A 21,830-nucleotide genomic window follows, 5' to 3' on the forward strand; every position below is an offset into this window, starting at 1 on the left:
CATTCTAACGTCATCATAGCTGCCATCTGATAATTCAATATTTATTAAGTTCCTATTTACTTTAATTCAAGGAATTGGATAATTTACATCTTTGGTGTTAAACAGTATCTTCAGTTTATCTGGCGTATACCTCTTAACAAATCATTATGTTACTAACAAATAAAAATACAGTGCAATGTGAAGCAATAACGAGTTGCTGGATTTTGTTTCCAGGTGAACTCTCTTACCAAGCCCAGTCACCTGATGAAGGGGCATTGGTCACCGCGGCAAGGAACTTTGGTTTCGTCTTCCGATCGCGCACCCCAGAAACCATCACCGTGAATGAGATGGGCAAGCCTGTCATCTATCGACTGCTAGCTATTTTGGATTTCAACAATGTGCGAAAGAGGATGTCTGTGATAGGTGTGTTGAATCTGGATGATAATGTCTTATGCATTCGTCGCTTACCAAAATACTATTCAATTTCTGCTTTAATTTTCTTTTTACCAAAAATTAAATGTAAGTGCATCCATTTTTGTAGCACTCGTATTGAAAATGGTAACTTTTTGTTCTCTTGTATTCTAGTTAGAAATCCTGAAGGACAAATAAGACTTTACTCAAAGGGAGCTGATACCATTTTGTTTGAAAGGCTTCATCCATCTAATGAAGAATTGATGTATGTGACCTCAGACCACCTCAGTGTAAGTGCCTCTTCTCTTCTTCACACATCTATTAGGTATTGGGTTAGGTTATTGAAAAACATAATGATGATTAAGCATGACCTGAGCAGCCACAATTGCAATAAAACAAATTCTGCTTTCATTTAAAGTCTTCGTTTAAACTAGCTTTACTGTGTTGAAATTTCTTTGCAATGTGGGGGACTTTGGAATGACAAGTCATACAATTTATTCGTGCTCTGAAGGGGACGTGATTCCAGTGGTGAGGTGGAGCCAGAATTAAAAGACCCAAAGAGCAAACTAATTTCCTTATTGGCGTATCTCACCTGATAGAACCAAGAAGCAGTGTGCGGGGGAAACAGTGGGTTGAACCAGTCCTCCAGCGGCCCACAGCTGTGTAGTAGTTATTCCTCTCTGTGCTTTGTGGTGCATCGGGCGGGAACCTTGCGACTTCTTTAGCATTTTGTCTGTTATTTTATGGGGCCATGTTGCTAGCTCAATACTCAACCCAGCACGATGGAAAGCGTACAGTGAGCCTGCTGGATTCGAACCCAGGACCATTCGCCTCGAAGTCCGGTGCTGATGCCACTACACCACCAGCCTTCACACAGTTGAGTAGAGAGTCCAGGAAAAGCAGTTCTATGGCAAACATACATTTTGTAGCCTCCTTGTGAGGGATCTCCAGTAACAAGACCATTGTGAGCCAAGAATGCTCTAAATAAATGTAATGAACTGATTATAAATGATATGAAGTTAACCCATAGTGTGAGCAGCTGCCATATGACTCAAAAGAAGATCTGAAAAAGTCTGATGTGTCCTGAGTACCCAAGCAGAATTTTCTAGTTAGCTAACTTACCAGATGATCTTTTGAAGCTCCTCGTATGTTAGATTTGGGCTCTCTATCTGTTTACCTGATGGAAATACAATCAGATGGTAGCAAGAGACACAAGAGCCTGAAGATGCTGGAATATGGAGCAGCCAATGAACAAACTGGGTCAAACAGCATCTGTGTTGGGGAAAGGAATTCTGAAGTGTCCTCATGCAGGGTTTTGACCTGAAACATCTACAGTTCCTTTCCCTCACAGGTACTGATCAACGCCCTGAATTTTTCCAGCAGATTTTAACTCCTGGTAGTCGATTTGTGGTACGTGTTTGATTCTTCAGACGATCTTTATTTCAACTGAATTTATATTCATCAAAATTGCAGAGGCAAATGGCCACAGAGGAGGAAATGTCACTGTTAGGTGGAATCATGGCTTGACGGTCTTGGAGCAATGGCCAGTCATGTCATGTCAACTTGGGATTGTTGCTTCAAATTATTTAACAGGCTTTAAGGCAGATTGATCTTATGTCAGTTATTAGATCTGCCACGGTGAATGTAAAAGAAAGGAGCCTCACTGAAACTTCGTTTTCTGGAGTATAATTTTAATTGTTCAAAGTAAATTTATTATCAAAGTACATATATGTCAACATTTACAACCCTGAGATTTATTTTCTTGTAGGTATTCACAGTAAATACACAGAACCACAATAGATTTAATGAAAAAAAAACACACAGGATGGACAAACAACCAATGTGCAAAAGACAACAAACTGTGTAAATACAAAAAGAAATTAGTGAAAACATAAGATGAAGAGCCCCTGAAAGTGAGTCTCTAGGTTGCGGGAACAGTTCAATGTTGGGGAGAATGAAGTTGAGTGAAAAAAGTTAGAAACATAGAAAATAGGTGCAGGAGTAGGCCTTTCGGCCCTTCGAGCCTGCACCACCATTCATTACGATCATGGCTGATCATCCAACTCTGAACCCTATACCTGCCTTCTCTCCGTACCCGCTGATCCCTTTAGCCACAACGGCCTTACCTAACTCTCTCTTAAGTATAACCAATGAACTGGCCTCAACTGTTTCCTGTGGCAGAGAATTCCACAGATTCACCACTCTCTGTGTGAAGAAACTTTTCCCTCATCTAGGTCCTAAAAGGCTTCCCCTTTATCCTCAAACTGTGACCCCTCGTTCTGGACTTCCCCAACATCGGGAACAATCTTCCTGCATCCAGCCTGTCCAATCCCTTTAGAATTTTATACATTTCAATCAGATCCCCCCTCAATCTTCTAAATTCCAGAGAGTATAAGCCTAGTCGATCTAGTCTTTCATCATATGGAAGTCCTGCTATCCCAGGAATCAATCTGGTGAACACCTTTGGTTCAAGAGCTTGATGGTTGAGGGTAATAACTGTTCCTGAACCTGGTGGCGTGGGTCCTGAGGCTCCTGTAACTCCTTCCTGGTGGCAGCAGTGAGAAGAAAGCCTGGCATTGATGGTGGGCGTCCATAATAATGGATGCTGCTTTCCTGCAACAGTGCTCAATGTAGGTGTACTCAAGAGTGGGATGGGCTTTATCTGTGATGGACTGGGACATATCCAATACTTTTTGTAGGCTTTTTCATTCAGAGGCATTTATGTTTCCATAGCAGGCTGTGATGCAACCAGTCAGTATATTCTCTGTTCTGTAGATGCACTTCAAAATATTAAAAGGGGTCTCAGCCGAAAAATGCAACTACCTATTCATTTCCTTGGATACTTGATGAGTTCCTCCAGCATTTTGTGTGTGTTCCTTGGATTTCCAGCATCTGCAGTCTTTCTCCTGTTTAGGATCGATCATGTGAATGCAGGAATAAAATACTTTGCACAATGGATTGATTTGGTCATTGAACCAATAGAGATAACCTGGGGGTGGAAGGGATTTGATAATCTCATCCAGCTCTCACTCTGTGTTTGTGGATCAATTTTGTTTTCTTCTGTTTGGAATAGTTCTATTAACTCAAAGCTTGATGGAGGAACATTTTATGTGTGCACATATTTGTGTCTGTGTATGCGTCTATATTTGTGTGTTTGCTGCTAATAGGAACAAAAAAGCTAATTTGAACAAAAACTCTTACACAATTGCACTGCTTCTAAAAGCACTCTTGTGCAGTTTATTTAGGTCATACATATATAATTATCAAGGAAGTAGTGTCATATCTAAACAGAATAGTTTGAACCTTGAGAGAATAGGGGCTGGTAATTACTGATTTGGCCTTTCAGCAATAAAGTGCATGACAAAATATGCTGGTGACACTTGTGTATGTGCACAGCCAGAGACCCCTCTCATTATTGGCTGCTCACTGAAGCATATGAGAAGATGGGCCTTGCGCACATTTTCTTATGAACTATGCCCACTGTACCAACACCACCCTCTGACAATAAAGGCCTACAGCAAGATTGTGAAAAACCAGAACCACTTCACATATTCCAGAAACAACGTCAAGGAATACATTGACAGTGAACTTCATTTTCACTTCTAGTATTCCAGTGCTGCCTTTGGGTATCAGAGGGAAAGATCAGGACTTCAAATTCCAGTATAACATCAATGGTCTGACACGCAACAGTGATTCCTACACTTGATACGCTTCTGAAATGTGGTCTATTTACCCCAGCCACTTAGATGCCTGAGGTGATCCCACCAATGCAGAGTCCTCCAAGTACATGGCTGGGTAATCAAACCACTGGTGCCATTCTCCGCCTAGGTCAGCATCTCCAACCTCGAGGCTCTAATTACATTCATTTCACTCCATTAGACTGCTGTGATGTTTACAAGGGTCTCAATATAAACATTCTATCATGGAAAGAATTACCGAATAGACAGAGAAGATCCAAGGATGTCTTCATAGGCTGCTTGAAGAAATGCAAACCCCGCCAGCAGCTCTTGAAATCTCTACTCCAAGACCATTCCAGGTTGACAAGGCACATTCAGGAAGGTATTGAGAGACTGGTCCAATGATTCGGGTGTTTACAGAATCCAGAAAAGGCCAAACTAAACTATTATCCACCTAGTCTCGGACGGTTTTCTCACCAATGGCAGAGCCTACGTGTTCCACAATAGTCTAACCATTCACTTGAACTGGGGTGGAAGCAAGTCAACCTCAAACCAAAGGGAAAGCTAAGAGAACATAATTAGACCATTTGATTCACTTCCTGCCAGTGGGTGAGGGGCAAAGTGGTCAGCAAACCCATTAAGACAACCTGGTGTACGCCACTGAAAAAGATGTCGAAACATTGATGTGCCTAAAGACTCGTGCAGATATTTCTATGAAGTAAAGCATTTTCACTCAAGATTGCCTCTTAGTGGTATCATCACCAAATATACCTCAGGCCACACCCATCGTGGTCTCAGAAATATCAAAGGAATCTGCATTATTTTTGTGTTACAAAAAGATGGCTGCAGCCTAAAGACAGGAAGGGACAAAGGCTAATCACATCATTTAATAAGATTGTGGCAGATCTGTACCAGTGTCAACTCTCCTTCTTTGCTATTTTCTCAACCCCTTCGGTTCCTCGGCTTATCAGTGTGTACCCACCTCTACTTCAAATGCTTCTAATGTTCCAGCTTTCACCGAACACTGAGCCAGAGAATTCCAGTGGTTCACTCCCCTCTGTGAAAAGAAATTTCTACACCACTCAGGTTAAAATGTAAATGACTGGCCACTTGCAGTTCTGAACCTTTGTTCATTTGTGAAAACATCCGAACATTTACCCTATCAAACCCCTTAGAGTCTTGTATGTTTGAATAAAGTCAGTCCTCATCAACTTGTTTTAAAGCCAGAGGACATGCTGCACAGCTGCTCATTCACTGGGGATTCTCGGGACCTCTCAGATGGTCGAAGGTGGAGACAGTGGTTCTTTGTTGTTTGGAACCTGGGACTGAACCTTCCTGCAGTGTGTGAAGTTTTTGCTCTCATTCAGCAGATTTGACGAGAGTGTGTTTTAGCTGGTTGTTAAAATACGATTTGTGTACTAGACACCGTGTAAGCTTTATTTTCCCTGCAGCTTTAGAGATTCATTAATTATCAATGAGAGTAAAAGTATTGTCAAAATGTACACGGATTGACACAAGAAAAGCAGCCCAAGCAGAACAAGTGTTAAATTCTCTCAAGATTGAATTCAGATTATGGTGACTATGGAGCCATTTTCTTTATGAGCCAAAAATAGTTTTTCATGAAATTGAAGTTCTAATACAAGAATAACTATTGCTATTTAATTGCCTAGTAATCTTCAAATGATATGTCTGAATACTGTTGTCTGAGACACATCTTAAGTTCAAGGTCTGTGCCTCAATCCATGGGTGACCTGGGAGCAGCCACTCACTGGACTCGCTCTGACATTCATGAAATAAATATTGCTGCCATAACGGCATCTCCTAGTTTAAAATATGCCTTTGGGGTTTGAATCTGACATCCATCTAAACATAACATTTCTGGTGTCATTTTCCAAAAAGTAAGTTGAAGACTCAAGAGATTTTACACATTACTTTGTTGATGCCTCAGAGTTACAGGAGGAACTTCAGTGGTACATATATGATTGTTCAAAGTTCAGTGGATCCTTATTTAAAAAAAAAAGTGAAGATTCAATTCATTGTTTGAAGTGAAATAACAAATTGTAGCTCAGAACCATTTTTGTGGTACATAACGATTTAACATTGACTGAGTTTGAAACAGTTTAGAGACTGAATTGCACAGCAACCTGTTTTTGTGCTTTAACACAACTAAATCTGAATAGATGTAAATATGATGGAAAATATGACGGAAAATGTAAAGTCTGCAATTTTCATTCTGTACTTCACATAAGGAGGATTCTAGATGTGGATAACGGCATTCAACTTAGTATGGTGTATGCCTGGTCGCCACTTCTGAGATAATTTCCACAAAAGGGCACCACAGTAGCGTCATGGCTGGCACGACATTATTACAGCTCAGTGCGTCCTAGAGTTCGGAGTTCAATTCTGTGCCAATTGGAAGGAGTCTGTGTATGCCCACCCTATGGAAGGCTTGGGCTTTCGCCACGTTTTTCAGTTTCCTCCCACAGTCCAAAGACGTACTGGGTAGGGTAACTGGTCATTGTAAATTGTTCCGTGATTAGGTTAAGGGTTATTTGGGTTTGTCGGGGGCTGCTAGGAAAGTGTGGCCTGAAGGGGCGGAAAGGCCTACTTGGCACAGTATCGCTAAATAAAGAACTCAATAATAAATGTGCATGGTCACAATCACTGCAAGGCATTTGCACAGACGCAGGTCTTCACATTATTTAGGAGGTCTCAGTCAGACCTATTGAAAGGTATCCTGCATTTGTTTGTGAAATACTTGATGAGTTTCTGGTAAAATATAGAAGACTACTATATAAAATTATTTATGTTGAAGTGAATTCAATATTAGAATATCAACTAGATTATCATTCCTGGTCATTAAACTGTAGTACTGAAGCAGTAGTTTTAGAAGCATTTTACTTCAATAACTGTATTTCCTGGTGGAACATTCTGGAGTCCACTCCGCCCCCCCAAGAAGATTCTGAGTTAATATTTATCATGATATTTCTATACAGGAATTTGCAGGGGAAGGACTGCGGACATTAGTGCTTGCCTACAGGGACCTGGATGAAGCTTACTTCAATAAGTGGCAGAAAATGCACCATCACGCCAGCACGGTTGTCGACAATCGTGATGAAAAACTTTCCGCATTGTATGAGGAAATTGAACAGGATCTGATGGTATGGCACACTGGAGTTGCACTGCAGCAATATTGTCCTAAACTATGTATTGTGATTGTGAGCTGTGAAGCTGGACATGTTATGTTATTGAAAGTGCTTATTTTGAAGTGTATCAGTCATCACATTGATTTGGCAAAGACTAAACACAATTATCTTGTTTAATAAGGGAGATTTTTTTTACACTTAGACATAGCAGCTGGTCGACATGTATTGTGACACTGAATGTTTCTACCTCACGTGAAAAATTCGCATATGTTTGTAATAGGCATCCGTTAGTCTCGTGAGACCATGGATTTGCGCCTTGGAAGGTTTCCAGAGTACAGGCCTGGGCAAGGTTGTATGGAAGACCGACAGTTGCCCATGCTGCAAGTCTCCCCTCTCCACACCACCGATGTTGTCCAAGGGAAGGGCACTAGGGCCGATACAGCTTGGCACCGGTGTCGTTGCAGAGCAATGTGTGGTTAAGTGCCTTGCTCAAGGACACAACGCGCTGCCTCAGCTGAGGCTCGAACTAGCAACCTTCAGACCGACGCCTTAACCACTTGGCCACGCACCAACGCACATATGTTTGTAATATTATGGTAACTAACACAGAAGGGGGTTTTTGAGGCCCACATCTGGGTTACTTACCTCCATATACCCTTCAATTCTCTTAGTTAGGTCCAGTGTTAAGAGTTTTCCTCAACGATTCCTCTCACCTCACTGTTGGTATCTCCTGATTTTTATTCCAACCAATGCCATGACATATATCAATTCCTCCCACCCCAACCACCACTGTTTGACACAAGCCCAGTAGCTTTTCCAACTCTGCATCACCAATCCCCCTGAATGCAGACATAAAAGCATTACATTGCACAGATGTTCTCCCCAAAGAAGCATAACCTTACCTCATCCCTAAAGCACTAGTTTGGTCTCTATTTGCTAATTTGATCTACTGCAAAACATTACCTATACATTTGGCTCCACTAGTTCTGTTACAGCAGTGCATGAGGACACAATGCAGTGAACTAGTCTGATATCTCTGAATGATACTGGAAGCATTTTTAGATCAGTGTGTTTACAGGAGACTTTTGTTTACATGTTAATAACATCTTCACGCTCATGTGAGATCAAAGGAATTCAGGGGAAAAGCAGCCAGGACTACTTCAAGGAGCGATTTCTCAAAAAGGCGGTGTCCATCATTAAGGACCCCCATCATCTAGGCCATGCCTTGTTTTCGTTGCTACCCATTAGGGAGAAGGTACAGAAGCCTGAAAGTACACACTCCTCCTCCCCTCTGCCATCGGATTTCTGAATCTGAATGAGCATTGAACCCATGAACATTACCTTACTACCTCTTTTATTTCAATTTTTACACTACTTATTTAATTAACTATTATATTTGCTGTGATTCAGTTTTTTTTCCTGCTTCTGCACGTGCTGGTGATATCGAACCTGATTCTGATTCTGTCTGTACTGCCTTTCATGAGATCATGGCTAGTTTCTGTCCGAGCTTCATTCACTTGGGTTTTAACCACATTCTCTATATCTTTATGTTCCATGTTTAAAAATGTTCTCTGGGCACTGAAGTGTTTCATTCCTGAAAGGCCAGCTATAATTTTATAGCCATAGTCCTGGACTGACCGACCATCTACACATTTGGTGTCACCAGTATGTTGAGAACTTCAATCAAATCACTTTGTAATCTTCCAAATTCTAGAGAACACGGCCTTAGATTCTGTATTCTCTTCTCATAAGTGAACTTGACAACATAGACTACCTGGTTCAAGGACAACTTCTACCCTGTTGTATGTTGAACATCAATTCTCGCTGTCTACCTCACCATGGTCCTTGTCTACCTGCACAGAACTTTCTCTGTAACTGTAACCATGACACTATATTCTGCATTCTGCTGTTGTTTTTGTTTGTACTACCTCAAAGTACTTCAGATTTTGAAATGATCTGTATGGATTGTTTGCAAACCTAGATTTCTCACTTTGTTGGTACATGTGACAATAATAAACCAATATTAATACCATCTATGGGGTCAACTTATTCTAGTCAATCTGCACTGACACTCCACACCCATCATTATAAAGGCCGGCAATTAATCGGCCTTTTTTTTTTATTACCTTCTGTCCTTGGCATGACATCTTAATGGAAGCCTCCCCAAAGACTCTTTTGATCTTCACAGCTTCCATCTTTTTTATCAATATTGTTCAAAATAATGTTAAAGAGCATTGTAAAATGGTGGTAGAAGCTAACTTGGGGTTAATCCTTCCATTTATTTATTTCATAAAATAAGGAAATAATCTAAGAAAATAATCTTGGGACTTCACCATACCCAATCTTGTAATAGGTGGCAAAAAGTTTAACATGGAATCAAAGCTTCTTTGTAATTTTATTAATTATGCGCCTCACTCTGTTTAGTTATTAGGTGCCACCGCAGTGGAAGACAAACTGCAAGAAGGAGTTTCTGACACAATTGCCAACCTAACCCTGGCCAACATTAAGATTTGGGTACTGACAGGAGATAAGCAAGGTATGCTAAATGGTGACCTTCACCAAAGATTAATTTCTACTTTCTGTTAAAACTAAGTTGCTTTTACTGCAAGGGTCCAAACTCATAACAGTAGTGCTTATGAGAAACACATGGAACATAATGAAGTGATTCATAGAACATTGTTTTCCACTTATATTTGTTTTTTTAGATTACGTAATTTACTGGTTGACTGATTAATAATTAATATATGAAAAACAGATTTTTCAATCCTCTCTCATCATTTACAACTTTTTTACTTCAGCTGACAAATGCAGTTGATGTATTTTTTTTTCCTGGAAGTGTATTGCATGGTGCACAAAAGTATGTACAACACATTGGGTCAATTTGATTGGGTGCTTCATGCTTTTGTTCGCAGTGCAGTTCATTTTCAATAAAAATTTGGAAATGATTTTTGTTGTACAAAGCATATAATTTCCCTTTTAACCATATAACCATATAACAATTACAGCATGGAAACAGGCCATCTCGGCCCTTCTAGTCCGTGCTGAACTATTACCCTATCCTAGTCCCACCGACCTGCACTCAGCCCATAACCCTCCATTCCTTTCCTGTCCATATATCTATCCAATTTAAGTTTAAACGACAACATAGAACCTGCCTCAACCACTGCTCATTCCACACAGCTACCACTCTCTGAGTAAAGAAGTTCCCCCTCATGTTTCCCCTAAACTTTTGTCCTCTAATTCTCAACCCATGTCCTCTTGTTTGAATCTCCCCAACTCTCAATGGAAAAAGTCTAACCACGTCAACTCTATCAATCCCCCTCATAATTTTAAACACCTCTATCAAGTCTCCCCTCAACCTTCTATGCTCCAAAGAATGAAGACCTAACTTATTCAACCTTTCTCTGTAACTTAGGAGATGAAACCCAGGCAATATTTTGGTAAATCTCCTCTGTACTCTCTCAATTTTATTGACATCTTTCCTATAATTTGGTGACCAGAACTGTACACAGTACTCCAAATTTGGCCTTACCAATGCCTTATACAATTTCAACATTACATCCCAACTCCTATACTCAACGCTCTGATTAATAAAGGCCAGCATACCAAAAGCTTTCTTCACCACCCTATCCACATGAGATTCCGCCTTCAGGGAACTGTGCACCATTATTCCTAGATCCCTCTGTTCTACAGCATTCTATAATGCCCTACCATTTACCATGTATGTCCTATTTTGATTAGCTCTACCAAAATGTAGCACCTTACATTTTTCAGCATTAAACTCCATCTGCCATATTTCAGCCCACTCTTCTAACTGTCCTAATTCTCTCTGCAAGTTTTGAAAACCTACCTTATCATCCACAACGCCACCTATCTTAGTATCACCTGCATACTTACCAGTCCAATTTACCACCCCATCACCCAGATCATTAATATATATGACAAACAACATTGGACCCAGTACAGATCCCTGACATTTTAGGTCCTCTTTAGATGTACCATCCTAACACAGTGATCCTGATGTGGGTGATGGTTTTCAGCAAAATGTAATGGCACTTCCATGATTTTAGCCCAAACATGCATGGTCTATGGACAGTGTATGCTCTGCATGTAAAGGCAGGCCTTCACAGCCCTCTGTCATAAGTTAAATGTTTGCTAGGCCTCAGTGCCTGTGAACCAACTTCACAATATAAAATGTTTACTTGCCACTGTCTGTCACTCCAAACACATATCATGAACCAAGCCCCTCCACCCTTGATATCCTGCTGAATCCTCGTCCTGTGAATCCCTCGCCCAACCCCACCCCCACCACCAATTTGACCCTACAACCAATTTCCCTAAAGCCAGCCTCATTCCCCTTCCCTACCACTTGCTTGACCGCCACGCAAAGATCTGCCACCCAACCCTCAGAGGAGGACTTAATTCACAATCCCTGCACCCTATTCCCCGATGCCAGTGACCTTATCCAACCTTGGAAATCCCCAGAATGAAACTTAATATTATTATTTAAGTTATAACCCTTGCATCGAAACTGGAATGTAGAACAAAAGCCACTTCATTAGACTAAACAAGAAAGGCAAGTTGTGGGCTTGGTGTGCAAAAGACACAAGTGGAAAAAGAGATTTTCTGCAGTGACAGTCAGTTTATTAATTAACCAACCATCAGGCATTTGTAATGAAACAGAAATTAATGGTGTTACATTCTGGAAGCAGAGGATGGGTGAGTGAATCGAGAAAAATGTAGTGAAGCAAGATCTAAAGTCCCTGTGCATGTTGGAAACAGAAAGATGCTGCCTGTCCAAGACAAAGGCAGGATTGTATTTGTGGAATGTACTTAAATTTGATTAGAACATTGTTGGAGACCTCAGAAAATACATGTTTTACTGGATAAACCATAATGTGATCAGGAATCCAGACAGAAATGGAGTTTCATGAAGATGTCCATTAGTATTTTGGTGAACACAACATGGAGATGATTTTATATGTCAGTAACTATGTGAAAGTCCTTGGTAATGTTTTTCTTTCTTTCCTGGTTCTTTAGATCGTGACATAGGAAGAGTAAAATGAACAGATGCATTTGTTTCGGAAGGTAGCATCAGGGACATGAAAGTGCCACAGGAAGGGAATGGACCTTTTAGGAAGTAGTACGTTGACGTGAAGTCCAAGATGGTAGAATCAAGATGGTCAAGTAATCAGTTGTTCAGACGATGAATAGAAACAGAATCTGTCATCGTAAGATGGATGAGAATCAATGTTTTAAAAATGGGGTGTGGAAAATGATAGAGGTTAGGCTCAGTCAGTGAGAAGTGAAGGAGAGAATGTTTGAGAAGCTGGTGTGGAAAGAGAGATCACTAGTAAGGTATCTTTGAAGCAGAGAAACTGGCAGATAGTGATGGTGTCTTCAGGTGAGAGAGAGAGAGGAGGTTTATCCCTGCTGTCAATGAAGCAATTGCAAAATAGGCAGCTCTTTTCAGCGACATGGGCTGGTAAACACTAATCCTGAGGGACAGCAGCCGGTGCGTGGTGACACCAGAACTTACAACAGTTTAATAAGCTATTCAGCCTGCAAAGGAAAGAATAAAGAAATTTAAGGAAAATACCTACAACTAAACATATGCTTTAGCAGGAAATAGTTCACCATATAAGTCCAAGCATTTTCATGTTTTTTCAACTGTGTTTTTCTTCTAACGCCCTCATGAGGGCAAACTAATTTTGCTGGAATTTGAAATGAATAGAGAATTTGATTTTTCAAAATTAATTACTTAACCTTCACTCAATCGATGGACTTACATGGATAGTTACTCCCTTGAGCTTCAGAGATATTCTGTTGCAAAGTTCTCTGATTTAGATTTGACCTGTGGGTTGGGGGGGGGGAGAGAGGTGAAAAAGGCCACTGGTTTTTATGAAACTAGCCCACTGCATTCATGGGTGTATGTGTTTAACATTCCAAAATGAAGTGTCCAAATCTATACTGTTAAACTTCATAGTGTGATTTTGGCTGAGATTTTGGCTGTGATCTGGGGCAGAAGTAGTTCGGTTGCCACTTTCCCCACATTACCCCCCCCTCCACCCCACCTCCCTACTTTGCTCCCCCCAGTAACACACAATCCAATTTTTTTTGTGACTTTGTTGATCACTGATGCTGACACTGGAATGAGCCTGACTATGATCAAAGAATGATGCTTTGGTAAATCAGTAAAGCTTTTTCTCATCTCCTTATACTGCCAGTGCACAGTTGGTTTTCTGGCGCCTAGTGAATAGATATGCCTTCTATGACTGTCTGTGCGCCTGCCCTTGGATGCTTGGGTTGATGGTATCAGAGGAAATTCTGTATGTGTGACTTGGCTACTGTAGTTGAGTCACATTGACTGATGTCACCCTGAGGACTCAGAGCTCGAAGCTTTAATGAGGCCGTGAACCTGATGTAATCTTCCAATATGAACAATTGTTGAAGCACAAATGCAATCCTGTAGTGAGAGTATAACACTGTATTACCTTATGTAGATGGTTTATGTGTGGAAATAAATTGGATTTATGATCATGGTGCAGCATATTGAGGTGTGACAGCTTTCTTAATATGTGTTAACCAAACTAGAAGATTGGATTGTCACTGTATGCACTTTTCAGGATGGTACATGGCTTTTTTGACCTAGAGGCTAGACACATTAGATTTATCACATGTTACATACCAAAGCAATATATTTCCCCTGACAATTGATATATTGATTGTCCTGAGGAAAATGACACCATTGTTGATTACCTAATTCTAGAAAAAGCTAAGTACAGTTGGATTCAGAATAAAACCTTGAAATATTATAAAATATATTTACCCTTTCCATGACCACTTAGAAACTGATCCAAATAAATCTTTAAGCTTTCCTTGTCCGTATGCCATGCTGTTTTTCCCTTTCTACCAGTCAAGAGATAGCGAATATTATAATTATTTATTAATCCCAGCCATTTGCTTTTTATGTGATTTATGAGGGGAAAAATCATTGAATGAGATTATTGGCACAGGGGTTCCTTTGATTATGGTTTTTACTGGGAAGTTCCTACTTTCCCAAGATGAGGCCTGTTCAGGTGAACACTGTGTGAAAAATAAAAAATAACAGCCATTTTTCCCAAAGGCAAGACAAAGGTAAATTTGTTTTTGGAAGTAAAATCAAATTAAATGTTTTATATGCAAGATGAGTGAGTTAAGTTGTTCAACTTTAAACAATGTAAATAGAGTTTTTCTTTCGGATTCTAGCTGTAATACCTACAAAAATGATTAATGAGAAAGATTAATAAAGATATATTAACAAAAAACTAAATTTTTAAAAAACAACAGGTTTTAATGTATGGTTATGTTTTAATTGGTTATTGCAACTGCTGATTTGTTTGAACTCCTTGGTGTTTTTCAGGAAAAAATAGCAAATACTGAAATTTGTACTATTACTATTTGGAATAGCTTTACATATTTTAATTGTACATTTTTAAAAATACCATTCTGCTTTGAATGTATTTGATTCGTGAAAACTTCCTCAAAAAGAGATGCAAATTAATTGGCATTGTCCAAAAAATATTTACCTAACGTATTCCACTATTTATATAAAAAGCAGAAATAAGAGATGGAGGGGGGGACTCCAAGTCAGATTGAAACATCAGGGTATGAAACTTCATCTACCCAGTATCTTGTTAACAACGTGTTGTCTCTGGAGAACAAAACGGAGAAGTTACGGCAAAGTTGCAGTATTAGAGGGAACTGAGAGATTGCTGTGTTTCATGGAGATACGGCTGACCTCAAACATGCCGGACATGTCACTAAGACCCAAGGGCTTCTTGACACACTGGATGGACTGGACTGCTGATTTGAAAAGGGCAAAACGTGGGGGGTGGGGGGGAGGCTGCATTTGATGATTAACTCTTCATGGTGTTCTGACATCGCAACCTTGGATCATAAAACTATAAGACAAGGAGCAGAATTGGGCCATTCAATCCATCGAGTCTGCCCCGCCATTCCATCATGGCTGATTTAATCTCCTTCTTAACGCATTCTCCTGCCTCTTCCCGTAATCTTTGATTTCCTGACTAATCAAGAAACTATTAACCTCCACTTCAAATATGACTTGGCTTTCACAGCTGTCAGTGGCAATAAATCCCACAGATTCACTATTGTCTGGCTAAAGAAATTCCTCCTCATCTCTGTTCTAGATGGATGTCCTCTTCTGAGGCTGTGTCCTCTGGTCATAGACTCCCCCGCTATAGGAAACACTCTTTCACATCTACTCTATTTAGTCTTGTCAATATTTGATAGGTTTCAATGAGATACCCGGTCATTCTAAATTCCAGCAAGTACAGGCCCAGAGTCATCAAACACTCCTCAAATATTACCCCTTTCATTCGTAGAGTCATTCTCATGAACCTCCTCTGGACACTCTCCAATGCCAGCTGATCTTTTCTTAGATAAGGGGTCCACTACTGCTCACAAAAGTGCAAGTATGGTCTGACCAAAGCCTTATGAAGCCTCAGCATTACCTCCTTGCTTTTATACTCTAGTCCTCTCAAAATGAATGCTAACATTGCATTTGCCTTCCTCACCACTGACTCAACCAGTCTTGTCACATTCTTATTCCCCCAACCTAGAACATGTAATGATTAAGTGCCAACTGTTCTATTTCCCAAGAGAGTGCTCCTCCATGATACTGACCACAGTTTATGTACATACTGCCAAAGACTGATTGATATTAAGCATGCACTCGATATATTGAGTGCAGTGATAAGCAAACAAGAAACAGCCTAATGCGAGGCCTTTCAGATCATTGCTGAGAACTTCAATCAGGCTTGTTTGAAGAAATCTCTGACCAGTTATCATCAACATACCACCTGAAGCACCAGGGGTCCCAACACTACACTCTGCTACACTACCATAAGAAATGCTTTCCTTTCGATCCTTATAGACCGCTTTTTGGGAAATCTGCCTCCTCCTACCTGCATGTCAGCAGAGGCTAGGGGGTAAGGCTGTAGAAGTATGGACAATGCAGAAATGATGGGAGGCAGAGGAAGGACTTCAGGACTGCTTCAAGTCAGTGGATCCAGCCATGTTCAAGGACTCATCAGAAGATCTGATCGAATTGACGTTATAAAGTCAGTGGTGGATGTGTGTGTCCCCACAAAGTCATTTAAGGTCTTCCCTAACCAAAAGCTCTGGATAAACCAAGAGATCTGCAATATGCTGATCAGTGGTGCTCAGGTCTGGCGACCAAGTAAAGTACAAGAGATACAGGTACAACCTCCAGAAAGCTACTCATTTCCATAGATGCTATCTGACCTGTTGAGTTCCTCTGGCATTTTGGGTGTGTTGCTCTGGGTTTCCAGCATCTGCAGAATCTCTTGTGTTTAAATTCCATTTGGCACCTTTCTACCTTTACTGAGCAAGTCCTAGGACAGGGCTGGGACCTAACCCAGATACTTATCTTCCCTCCTTTGTTATGGCCTCCTGTCCTGACCCAGGCCCATGGTTTCTCCCTTCATACCAAATGCATAATCGTCAGCTAAGTCCCCCAATCAACTGATCTCCCAACTCCTTGACCCTTGTCACTCTACTGTAAAGCTCCAATCAGTTCAATCAACATCAGGCAGCAGTCCTTTCCCTCCACATGGCCACTGATTTCTCACTGATACCAAAAGCAGACCCTGATTCACCATCCCTGACCATGAGACACAGACATGGTCACAGTGCCTTCCCATCTGTTGTAGAGTTACTAATATATTCTCCCAATTGCAGTTGTGCAGTTCTTAAAAGTCTGAGTTCAATGTATGAAATTTATTGTTAAACTATATCCCGTACAATACCCTACACAGGTCAATGGGCTGAATGGCGGCTCATGCTGGAACAGTTTTGTAATTCTTTCGAAAAATCTTTTTGTTAGATGTGTGGGTTATGGCCAAAGAATTAAAATGGCTGGAGTCACTTAGCACTTTAGGGTCAGAGTGTTAATTAGGTACGTCAAAAATCAGACTTGCAAAAATAGCAAAAAGAAAACTGCCAGTATTTACAAGATACCTACCAGAAAACACAATAAATGCTCCATCCTATTTGGTGAACTCCTGGCAATCCCGATCTCTCTCTGTTACTGAGAGCGAGGAACCCCGTCTATTAGGCACCAGGACATACCATCTTTAATTACCCACAAATTAACATAAGACTACACATGATGTTAGGATATGATGCACCCCCCTCAATGTAGTAACAATCATATTACAAAATAAAGAGGTATCTACTTTAAATACAAATACAAACATATATATATATATTACACACATTTACACATCCCCATTATCAAAGAAATTGAATATTGTGAAGTGTATGGTGAGAATGTCACCACAAAGCCAGCCTGAGTGCACCAGCTGTGTTTAGGACACATTATAAGGATATACTAGGGAAGGCATTGAAGTGTGTACCCTCAGCGCAATGACAGCAGAATTATAAGGCAACGTTGGTGTGTATAAGGAGTGAATGCATTTCCCGAGTGCTCTCCATCAGATATTTCCACCTTCATGTATATATTGCCAGCACATCACCTGATTGCTGGCAAAGTCTTCAACATGGGAAGCCTGCGTCTGCTGAGCAGAGTATATTAAGCTACAATGAAAGCAATTGGCAAATCCTTTTGAGGAAGGCTGTTGGGATGGAGTATTGACGATTGAAGTCAAATCCAGAAGGTGGAGCTCAACTCTGGTGAAATGAATAATTAATTTGCTTTGCATATGCCTCAGATTGGCTTGTCATTAATTAATTAACTAGCCATTCATCAATTATTAGAACAGATTAAGTTAGTCATTTGCCTCACTGCTCTTTGTGAAATGTTGTTGTGTATAAATCGACAGTTAGGTTTGCCTGCAAAAAGTTGACTGCATTCCAAATATAATTTGTGTGAAGTGCTTTGCAAAATTCAACAGACATTCTGGGCTGCAGTAAAAATACAAGTTGTTTGCTGGAAGTGCAGTTAATTTAGGTTCCTGTATTTAAGGATTTCATGTTCTCATACACATGTTCGGGGAATAGCAGTGCTCCAGTGCAAATTCACTAAGCTATGACCTGATTGAGACTTCGTATACTCTGGAGAGTGAGGCTGCAAAATGAATTACTGAATCTTGTGCTGAAAGCAGACTTTTATGTTAACATATACTAGCTAATGGATGAATGAGGCAATAAAACAGAGAAAGGTGGTGGCCGTTCAGCGGCACTTGCTGCCCACGTGGAGAATAAGTGCTAACACAGGAACTGAGCCTATTGCCGTGCTGTATTTTCTGTGCAATTCTACATACTCATTATAGTACAGGTCGACCTTCACTAATCCAACCACCTGTAATCCGGTTCCTTCGATAATCCGGCACTGATTATGCTTAATGTGATCCTTCTGTAACTCGGCATTTTCACTAATCTGGCACTCCTCAGGTCCCAATGGTGCCGGATTACTGAAGGTTGAACTGTATTAAATTCCCTCATAAAATTACTTATTGTTCAAATCAAGAATAATCTCATTCCAATTAATTCCCTCACAGGACTCCAAACATTGACTTGTTGCTTCTTGTCTGTCCTTCTTCTAAACCAGGGGCCCCCAACCTGGAGTTCATGCACCCATAAGACCACAATACATCGGAGCAGAATTAGGCCATTCTGCCCATCGAGTCTGCTCCGCCATTCCATCATGGCTGATCCTGGATCTCACACAACCCCATACACCTTGAGTTTGTACCATATCCTTTGATGCTTTGGCTGATCAGAAAACTATCAACTTCTGCCTTAAGTACTCCCACGGATTTAGCCTCAACCACAGTCTGCGGCAGAGCATTCCACAGATTCACTACTCTCTTGCTAAAAAAAAATTCCTCCTTACCTCTGTTCTAAAAGGTTATCCCTCAATTTTGAGGCAGTGCCCTGCAGTTCTGGATACCCCCACCATAGGAAACATCCTCTCCTCATCCACCCTATCTAGTCCTTTCAGTTCCTCGGTTAATGGAAGGGGTCCATGGCATAAAAAAGGTTGGAAACCCCTGTTCTAAACCCAGTCTTCCAATTCCTGATATACATTTCAATCTTACCATATTTAGAGTTCTCCAGGTTATGTGCTTCCTTCGTAAAGCCAATGCTTATAATCAATCCTTCACCTTCGTCACTGGGTCTCAATATTTGCATGATGAACAACAGAAGACATGTTGATTGTTGGAAAAAGGCAGCAGCATTGATCATGAACTGCCAGAGCATCACATCTCCTATTCTTCTTTCCCCACAGAGACAGCGGTGAATATTGGGTACTCATGTAACATGTTAACAGATGACATGAATGAGATATTTATCATATCTGGCCGCACGGTTCTTGAAGTCCGTCAAGAAATCCGGTAAACAAATGCTAATTATTTTTGTGTGACACACTTCATTCAGATTTATTATGTAGCCTTTTTAAAAGAAATGGCATATTTTATCATTATGGTTGACATGTTTCGTTTATTTTTCATCTTTTTTCCACAAAGGTTTAATTTAATGTTTTTAACCGAAATGTATCCCATAAACTTAAAACGGAAAATATCAAGCATATGCTAAATAGGTACTGGTCCCCTCAGACTCTGAACAAGCAATTTGTTAGCTTGATCAGGTAATCAACCACTCACACATTTGGAAGGCACCTCAAGCTGCACAATAACCGCAGAACCCACTGATCAGGAGTAGAAGACACTCATCCTCAACTCTGAGGAACTGGTTAAGAAGACGATATGACACATCTCGTGTGTTCATTGTGTTGGAAGGGACTTAGACGCCCAACACAATGGGTGCCTGCTCTCACAAGGTACTGGATGTTCCGACCACATATGGCTGATGCCACTGAACCTATTAGAGTAACTACAGCAGAACTCGTAACAGATATGTCATTTACTGAGGTAGTGCTCCACTCTAACATGTGCCAAAAAATTAGTTTGAGTTGCTGACAGAATTATTGTCTCTGATCTCAATGATGCTTTCTTTGTTGGAAGAACATATGTTGGCAACTATGTCTAGAAAGTTACCATATGATCCAATTGGCTTGTGAAGTTCTTAGGAAAGCAAGCAAAACAAACTCCATTTCCCCCTATTACCCACAATTCAGCATCTGATTCAAATATATATTTTCACTTACAAGAGCCACTGGCCTTGACCTCAGTCATTTCTGTTTGAAAAGCTAATGTACAGAAAATGTCTGAATCTGTCCTTCTCTTCAATTATGTCTTTAAATTGACCTCTCATTACTGATTTCTTCTGAAAAGTTATCCGATTCACGTCATTAAAAAAACTCTGATATTTCACAGGTCATCTCTATTTCTTCCGTTCCATTTCCCACTCTCTGTACCTAAACTCCATCCCCCATTCTAACCATGGTGAAAATGTAGACACGAGGAAATCTGCAGATGCTGGAATTTCAAGCAACACGGATTCTATGCAGTCTAGTCTACCTATAATTTTCATGTGAAATTTATTATAAGCGAATAACATTTGCCTTAAGCTAAATTCCACAGGGAAGACGTAAAAACTGTGAACACTAGTAAAATGCCATAGTGGTAACATTTTCTTTGAAGTGCATTGTGGTATTTTAAGTGGATATAAATGACTAGTGTGCTCAGTAGTCTTTATGGGCCTAATACTACTTGAATGAATCTCTGCAGAAGTTCAACGAAAAATCATAAACATCCATAGTAAGTTATAAGGCACTGCTGCTCCAGACATTTCAAATCTGAAGCCAATATTTGAAATTTGCTGAATTAACTATTTAAATGTGCTTCATAAAACTAGTCGGTTCAAAGCAACACACACAAAATCCTGGAGGAACTCAGCAGTTCATGCAGCATCTATGGAATTGAATACACAATTGACATTTTGAGCCGAGACCCTTCCTCAGGACTGGAAAGGAAGGGAGAATATACTAGAATAAAAAGGTGGGGGGAGGGGAAGGAGGCTAGCTGGAAGGTGATAGGTGAAGCCAGTGGGTTTGAAAGGTCAAGGACTGAGAGGAAGGAACTGATAGCGGAGCTGAGTGGACCATAGGAGAAAGAGGAGGAGGAGGAGGGGATAGGCAGGTGAGAAGAGTTAAGAGGCCAGAGTGGGGAATAGAAGAAGAGGGAAGGAGGAGAGAAAGATTTTTACCGGAAGGAGAAATCAATGTTCATGCCATCAGGTTGGAGGCTACCCAGATGAAATATGCGGTTTTGCCCCTCATCATGGCGCAAGAGTGGGCCATGGGCACACATGTCGGAACAGGAATGAGAATAGGAATGAATGTGGTTGGCCACGGGGAAATCCTGTTTTTGGCGGATGGAGTAGAACTGCTTGAGATAGCGGTCCCCATGTTATAACGAGCTTCACCAAAGTAGAGGAGGCCATGTTGTGAGCTCTGGACACAATAGATGACCCTCACGAATTCACAGGTGAAGTAATGCCTTCTGCTGGAAGGGTTGTTTGGGGCTCTGATTGAAGGTGAGGGAGGAGGTGAATAGGCAGATATGGCACTTTGGCCGCTTGCAGGAGTAAGTGCCAGAAGGGAGATAAAGTTTTTTTTTCTTCTTCTTTGTGAAGCTAGAGGAAATGCAAGGTCTCATCTCCTGAC

General features: G+C 40.7%; 1 protein-coding gene across 4 annotated transcripts in view; it reads left to right on the forward strand.

Moving 5' to 3' along the window:
- atp8b4 (ATPase phospholipid transporting 8B4) overlaps window positions 1-21,830 on the forward strand; it is a 304,768-nt gene that overhangs the window by 249,408 nt on the left and 33,530 nt on the right. For all 4 annotated transcript variants that reach the window (XM_072278231.1, XM_072278233.1, XM_072278230.1 and 1 more), the window contains 5 exons: window positions 214-402; window positions 565-680; window positions 7,064-7,228; window positions 9,638-9,749; window positions 19,491-19,596. In XM_072278231.1, coding sequence (XP_072134332.1) covers window positions 214-402; window positions 565-680; window positions 7,064-7,228; window positions 9,638-9,749; window positions 19,491-19,596 — 688 coding nt within the window. The remainder of the gene's footprint in view (window positions 1-213; window positions 403-564; window positions 681-7,063; window positions 7,229-9,637; window positions 9,750-19,490; window positions 19,597-21,830) is intronic.

Source organism: Mobula birostris, chromosome 14 (genome assembly GCF_030028105.1).
Source record: "Mobula birostris isolate sMobBir1 chromosome 14, sMobBir1.hap1, whole genome shotgun sequence".
NCBI classification, from domain to species: domain Eukaryota; kingdom Metazoa; phylum Chordata; class Chondrichthyes; order Myliobatiformes; family Myliobatidae; genus Mobula; species Mobula birostris.